At 36.6% G+C, this 8,082-nt stretch overlaps 1 protein-coding gene across 4 annotated transcripts in view; it reads left to right on the forward strand.

Moving 5' to 3' along the window:
- The window catches only part of VRK1 (VRK serine/threonine kinase 1), an 80,865-nt gene extending 73,116 nt beyond the window's left edge, over window positions 1–7,749 (forward strand). The window contains exons 12-14 of one of the 4 annotated variants that reach the window (XM_046647782.1): window positions 2,488–2,578; window positions 3,843–3,914; window positions 7,580–7,749. In XM_046647782.1, coding sequence (XP_046503738.1) covers window positions 2,488–2,578; window positions 3,843–3,914; window positions 7,580–7,611 — 195 coding nt within the window. In that variant the 3' untranslated portion in view covers window positions 7,612–7,749. The remainder of the gene's footprint in view (window positions 1–2,487; window positions 2,579–3,842; window positions 3,915–7,579) is intronic. The other 3 variants (XM_046647783.1, XM_046647784.1, XM_046647785.1) reach the window with 3 other exon arrangements.
- Window positions 7,750–8,082: the final 333 nt, after the last annotated feature.

Here is an 8,082-nt window from a genome sequence, read left to right on the forward strand (position 1 = left end):
ACCTGTGAGACCTGGTACGGAATATGACAGACTCAGAGATTAGCATAGTCACTTTGCAAAGCCGTTTTCAGTTCAGAGAGAACCAAAATATGCACTATCTGAAGCCTAAGATATTGACAGATAAAAAAATGAAGCATTTAGAGATAATCAGGAGAAAGAAGCTGGCAGCAAATTGTTTGGAATGTTACTCATTGTTTTATAAAATGAGTAACATACTTAGATACTGTTAAACTTGCAGGCTTAATTGGTCTTAGTTTGTAGATCATTGGCCCTTTCTACCCAGACTACATACATTGTCAGAAAAGTTGGGCGGGAGATACCCAGCTGAAGTGTGGATTAATGAAATTCAGTGCTTTACCTAATGCGTACGGCTTAAAACACAGGTGTTTCTTTTGTTGGTTGAATACTGTCTGATTTTCATTCCTATGTAATTTACCTGCATGGAGATTAAGAAAGCTCCTTTTTATTAAATAAGCTTGAAAACAAGATGAATGCACTAGGTTCTTGGGTAGAATGTATTGGAAGGCTCCCTTTATGATGAGCATTTAAAAACCTGCCCTCCTGAAACTGGAAAATGCTCTCTCCTGTATGGAAAGCAATATAGTGCTGAAATATTCCTCCTTAATTTTGGTCCGAATGAACAAAAGTGTCTGTGTTTATTCCTGCCTAATGCATCACAAATCTGCTGACATGCTAACCTTGGAGTCTTGGCTGGCGTTAATCAGGCCTGTGCACCGGCAGGAAAGATGTACCTAATGCACTCCATCAGTGCAGTTTGCATATGGAAGTTCTCACAGGGGAGCTGCCCTGTGCCAGCTGAGGGTTACCTGCCCACTGCAGTTATTGTATGTAATTATCGAACCAATCTGTTCAGCCCAGCAGGGTTTAGATGGTAATCATGAAGCAACACTTTGGAAAAGAAAGATGTAAGGCACTCTCCCCTTCTCTCATCAGTTATATGAAGTTACAGATACTCTTACAGCTATTTTTGAGAAGCAATACCTCCATATACAAATCTGCTAAATGATTGCCTTTTAAAGTTCTTAAGGTTTAGTCAAGTTGTTATTTTTGTATATGTGCAGCATTTTCTTTAGGAACATGGTGGGTATCTCTGAGTTCTAGTCTTTCCACAGTCACCTTAAGAATATTTTGAAACAGTGGGATTAATTGTAATACATAGAAAATAACAGTTCTGACCATTTGGAGGCTTTAAGTTACTGTAGTTTGAATAGAGCTGAGCTTTTCCATGTAGTTCTCTCTGGAACAGAACCCATGGTTGTCATTAGCACAAAGAACAGTGTGCTCTCAGCAGGTATTATGTGCTTTTATAGCTGTACACAGAATGGCCTGAAGCAGGGAAAATTCTAGATGAAGTTTAACTTAATGCTAATGGTTAGAAAATATAAACAAGGACGTTCTGTTGCATTGTGAATCAGAAATTTGAGAAGTATCAGATGATTTTCTAAATGATACTGACTTATTTTAGGTAACCTAGAGAAGCTTTGAGTTATAATTTGGTTGTTAACACATTTAAATTTGAGACTACGTGGGATAAAGTTATATGAAAAATACAAATTTTTAAATTTATTACTAATGTCCTTCTGTAGTTATGCCTGCATACAGAGATGTTAAGTAATTTAAAGAGTTCACACAGGACCTAACCAGTTAGAAAATGCTGTAGTGATAGAAAGTAATAAAAAGAAATCAAATGACCACTTGGGAAGAATGGATGGTGACAGAATGTCAACATTAACTCCTAAGTGACACTCACTAGGAAAGTAAATAGAAAATAGGAAAGACCTGAGAGGATGGTGGAAAACCCAGCCTGTGTCTGAGATTTTAGTAGCGCTACGTCCTTCTCAGACTCTTCGTTTACAGTAAGATTTATGGCCCTCTTAAACTTTTAATAAAAAATATACCAAAAGAAAACATTTGTTAGAAGTTTGCCATTATTGATTCATGAATAGAATGTTACTACCAATTTATAGAGTATAACCACTGACACAATGTGTGGGACAAGGCATATATTTTCCCATTTATCAAATAGATTTACACCCTCCCACACACACATTGTAAGATGGAAGAGTAAGTATCATTGGCCTGAGTGGTGATATCAAATTTGTAAAACATATGTTTTTAAAAGAGAGTTTCTATATAATCAGTCCTGATGGTTACAACATGGCTTTCGTTGATGAAGTAACTATATGAAGCATAAAAAGTTAGAGGTGGATGTAGCCAACATACCCACCGTCCAGACCAACTATATAGTTGAAGGTTCTCTTAATCCCATTTTCTTCCATCCCTCACCCCTTCCCTTAAATTACCACTACCCTGAAGTTCTGTATAGTCTTTCTGTATGTTTTGACAAACTCACACATGTATAGATTCATATATATACTAATAGATGGTACGATTGTATATTTACTCATTTGACCGTCAGAGCACATCTCTCTCTCTCTCTCTTTTTTTTAATCTTTTAAATGTAAGAAGAGAAAGAAGGAAATTGAGGGCAGCACAGAATCTACTGTTGAAGATATGGAATGCTCAAATACACAGACAGAGGAGGCCACACAAACTCGTAAGTTCAACAGTCTTGCTTATTAACTTCTTCCATATATAAATGCAAATTTCATCTCCTTCCACTAGATAAGGAGTTAAAACTTGGGTCATAACATTTTTATGTTATAATAGAATATCATATAAGACGATCTTATATTTGTGTAGTTTGTATCATAGTCTTTTGTACACACATTGTGTTATTTACTGTTCACAATAATCAGGAAGTTGGGAGCTACTCTCATTTTGCAGATATGGAGCCCAAGACACTCAGTGTTTAAATGACAGAGCCGTTGTGAAGGGTTAGATGTAGAGACCAGCGCTCTTAACTCCCAGGCCAGTGTCTTTCCATTTCTGCACGCTGATCCACATATGCGTGTCTATACTCTGGGCATGGTAGTGAACGTCAGCAGTCAGGCGGTGAGTACGCGGCTTACTGTAGCTGCCTGATCATTCCCCACAAAGTCTGCCAACTCTTCTTATCTCTCAACGAGGTGGGACCAAGGAATTAAAGCCTCGAATCAGCACTTTTCAAAGCCCTTAAAGCAAAAAGCAAGGAATACAGTCACTTCTTAGATGGCTCGTACACGGTGCTGCAGGCACTTCCAGTACGGAGTAGGTCCCGAACTGACATTAGCAAAGGCAGCTCTGCAAAGGGCGGAACGAGGTTGAACTGGGGTGTGGTTAGTAAACGCCAGTCCGTGGTATGTAGGCTCACCTGGGGGTGGCTCGAAAGGACGAAGAATGTGTTCCAGATTTCATGAGAGATGCTTTACTTGACTCTATGAAGAAAGATGCACTGCTGGCTATAATACCATTTTTTCCTTTTTTTTTTTTAGATAATCTCTCTCTGTCTGCCTTTGGTTATTTATTATTTTGTCAGTCCTGAAATATTTCTTGATTTCTGATAGGAAAGGCTTATTTTTGGTAAAAATTTCACTGAAGCGTAAGTGCCCTATTGAGTCAGGCCAATGACATATGTTACCTGCCTTTTGACAAGTGGCACTGGTGCGTGTTTGTGGAAATCGAAAATTTCCCTTTCAAGGAGAATCATCTTTGTCCTGATTTTTTTACCATGTTCTTCATTATATGTTATGGATAGGACATCCCTAGGTTTATGTGAATTTACCCAAGAGAATACTTGGGTCATTTGCAGAGGGAGTGTGTCCCTTCGTTCTGGAGGCTGCCGGTTTTGAAGTAGTTCCTCTCTTTGCGGCTGCCGTCTTCCATTCCCTCCTCTTTTCTCTTTTTGTCCTCCTCTCCTGTCTTGTTCATTTTGTTATTAGGAAGTGAGGAGTCCCGAGGAGCAGTACATGGAGGCATGTCTGAGCCAGAGGCTAGCAGCAGCAGCTATGACAGTGAGTGGGAGCAAAATTAAGGAGCATTTATAGAGTAATGTGCTTACTTAAAAGAAAAATCCCTTAAATTTTAAAACCAGCGGTGTTAGTTTAGGAAAGGTCCCGCACTGTTTGAGTAAGCTCAATCCCCATTCAGACCACAGCAAATTCACAGCTGGGCGTGGCGACCACTCACGCCTCTCTTGCCTGCTCGGAGGCCATTTGTTACATGAACTTTCCTTAATGAGCAGCAGAGGTATTTGTGTTGATACATAAATGATTTTAAATTCCACTATAATTATGAGAAATGTTTTTTTACCTAAAATTTTAATTTGAGGTCCTTATACTGATGGTTTTTACTGTGAAAAAATATATTAGTCTATGTTTTTGTAATGGCAAGAGAACAGGCTTCATTGCTAATTTAAGGAGAACAATCCCGATTGTTTTTACATAAAAAAAGTGAAAGAACAATCACAGTCTGCCTTAGTCATGCAAACGCCGAATCGTTTTACTTCACACTGTTGATTTTCTGCTGTAATTCACTTCTTCCCTAAAGCAGGAGTCCAGTTAAGCTATTTTACTATCTAAATATTCAAAAATGGGAGAAATAGTACATGATTACCTGAGATGGTAAAATGTTATTGCTTCTAGCAAAAAAAGAAAAAACAAAAACAAAGGTTCATGAAAATGTATGTATTTGTGTTCATCAGTTGAAAATAACTTGAAGGAGAAGGTACATTATTATATTGATTTTTTTTTAAAGAAATATATAGTATAATTCAGTGAATTCTGTGTTTTAGAGCTTTAAGATTTTGTGTCATGAACGTGTTTCAATAATGGTTACCTCTAACAGCAGCTTTAGAAATGTCAGTTTCTTCATTAACAATTTTATTTTCAAACACAATTTATGGTTTACAATATGGTGAGAGATTTTTCTCACTGTGTGATCTTTCAGAATGCTGTGCCTAGCAAAATGGGAGCAACTTTCCTTTAATATCTATTTAGACCATTTTAAAAACGTGTATAATTTTCTTGATACACCTAAACTCATTTTGACTAGTTGGGGGTCTATTGTGTAAGAACACATTCTGAAAGCTTTCAAAATGTGTATTGTGTAGGTTTTCTCAAAGAAAGAGAGGGGATGACGGGGTGGTTTTCAAGAAGAACAGAGGCCTCTAATCCTTTTATTTTTATGCAAGGCGTACTTTTTACCAATTGAGAAAATTTGGTTGTTTGCTGCAAGTAATTTTTTCCCCCACAAAATGATAAGCCTTAAAAAAACCATGCATATTCTGGCACTTCAAAACCATGCCAATATTTCAGAATTGTACTAAAAATTAGTTAACGTAGCCATGATATTTATGGCTAGTGTACTTTGTCCCTTCTGTTCATAAAATGGGCGGTACTCAACAGCCTACTCCTGTTGGTGTTACTTTTGAAGTACCTTGGATTTTGTACCATTCTTAAGGATTCTTTGAAGAAAACATGATTTATCTTTAGCTCTTGAATATCTATGGTCTAGTCAAGAAAGAGGTTTTTGTTTTTGTTTTGTTTTGTTTTTGAGGAAGATTAGTCCTGAGCTAACATCCACCCCCAATCCTCTGCTTTTTGCTGAGGAAGATTGGCCTTGAGCTAACATCCATGCTCACCTTCCTGTATTTTATATGTGGGATGCCTGCCACAACATGGCTTGGTAAGCAGTGTGTTGGTTTGCAGCCGGGATCCGAACTGATGAAGCCAGTGCCACCAAAGTGGAATGTGTGCACTTAACCGCTGTGCCACTGGGCCAGCCCCAAGAAAGAGATTTTTTTAAGGGCAACCTACCGAGAAATTTCCCACTTGTCTTTTTTCCTTCTGCAGTATAAAATCACAGAAGAATATCCCAAACGTGTATATTTTATTTTTCAAGTATTAAATTTTAAATATTAGTCTTATGATTGAACCTTTTACCAATAATAGTATATTATGAAAATGAGTATACTTTTTGAAGAGATGAGAAGAGAAATAGATTTTTTTCTACAACAATCAGAATTGATTATTAGGGAAAATATTGAGTTGATACATCCAGCAAAGTCTCAGAGTTGCCTAATACCGATTATATAATAAATTCCGGGGGTGATAACATTTTTAGTTGCAGTGAGAAGCTTTAACTCTAGATTGGATGGGATAAGCAGCAATGGTATTTAAGAGTAAAATGTCAAATTAGGATGTTAATGAGAATAATGCTACTTGAATATAGCTAAATTGTTAACTTTAGTGTCCTTCGTAATGTGACTGTAGATTCAAAATTTATCGAAAGGGAAAGGTGCTCTAATTTTGATTATTGACCTTGGTTATGTGATATTCCATTATGCCAGTCTCAGACGATCACAATATTCTCAGTTTTCTCTGCAAAATTAATTTTGAAATTCTTAAAATAAAAACCTGAAAATCTATCATGGGATATTTTTACAAGAAGGCTATATCACACAAATTGAAGAAAAAACTCAGAAGTTTAAACCAACCATAGTATGCATAATGCATGCCAACCATAGTATACATAGGCCATGGATCATGAATGGCAGAAGAAAAAAGATATTCATATAAGTTTGAAGTTTGCTTTAATTGAAGTGTATGGCAATTGAATTGAACTTGGAAAAATAAAAAACTAATTTTTAAACTGATCTTCCAATTAAGGAACTAAATAAACCTGTAATCAGAAAACCTTTAGAAACTGTTTATTATTAGGTATGTGGTAGATATTTTGTCCTAGATTCTAAGAATGTTTTGTACATTTCAGACAAGAAGTATTGATCTCTGTTGTTTCGTGCCTTCATTGATTAGTTAGGGGCTCCGTGCTGCCCCTCACACTGGTACCGTTGCTCATTCCTGGCAGACGGAAGCGTGAGGCACTGGGAAGGCACACTTCCTTTGCCAGCGCTAGGCAGTCGTGATCAGTCTTCAGTGTGTCCACCTGACTCTGCTGTGCTCGAGGTGGAGGTGGAGGTGGAGTTGGGGGTGGTGGTTGGGAACGGAATCTCCTTGGTGAAGCAGAACTCCCATGCCCCCAAGAAAGAATCACTGATTTATTCCGACTCAGGAGTAGTTGGATAGGAACTGTCATAAGATAGACCAGTATCAGATGTGATGCTTTTCTGGAAGGCTGCTCAGTTGGGATCTGTTTAACTCCTAGTGGAAAACACTGCGTTTTGGAATAGCCCAGTGCTCTCCAGCCTACAGACTATAGGTAACAGGCTTTAAAAAGTGACACATTTAGATTAAAATTTCTTGCTTTTCATAATATGCATAACCTCGTCACTTCCCCAAGGGATGAATACTTATCTTGCTGCTGTAGTTTACATTAGGAGTTAATGCTTTAAATTGTACACTAAAAATTAGAGGGAGAGAGATTTCAGTACCAGTGTAAATCAGGTCTGTTTGACCAGTGCGAGAGTGCTGATGTAACGTAAGACTGGGAGTCTTTGTTAGCATATTTTTTGACATCGTAAAAAATTGACACAATTTCCTAAGATTTTCAGGGTACTAACAGTTATATCTTTGTGTATGAATTTCATCTCCACAAATCATCATAGTCAATTAGATTTTTAATATTAATAATAATACATGGAAATACTTATATTTCTGTTCTTCTTTTGCTTTTGTAAATTAATAATTAGTGATTTAAATTTCTTTGTTTTCTCTTCAAGGTTCAAAAACCAGAAAGAGAGTCCAGAAGTAGATCAAAAGCTGTGAACCAGTTTTCCTTTTCTTCCTTTCATTTGATTTTTTCTTTTTTTCTGTTTTATGTGTTTTTTTTTTCATGTGAGTCTTGTGGGGTGGGAGTAACAATAAAGTACCTATGTCTTTGAAAAACATACTTTTTTATTGAAATAAATACTTTGTACAGTTTTTTCGAGGCTAATTTATCAAATTTCAAAATCTTTAGGTTATATTCTTTAAGGTGTCCCATGCTGTGTGTGTTTGAGGTTCTGGAGTATATATAAGAAAAATTAGTATGACATGTAGCTTTATTTTCTAATAATTGTATATTTCCCAAAATATATAAAATGTTTGACAAAGTGCTTTTAAGAAAATACAGAACTTAAAATAAAGATCTCTTTATGCTTGATACAAATACACAAATTATTGTGGCCCTAAGATTTGGTTTCTATTAATTTTGTTCAGTTCTACAAGCATTTATTAAGCAGTT

This window comes from Equus quagga, chromosome 20 (genome assembly GCF_021613505.1).
Source record: "Equus quagga isolate Etosha38 chromosome 20, UCLA_HA_Equagga_1.0, whole genome shotgun sequence".
In the NCBI taxonomy this organism is placed as follows: domain Eukaryota; kingdom Metazoa; phylum Chordata; class Mammalia; order Perissodactyla; family Equidae; genus Equus; species Equus quagga.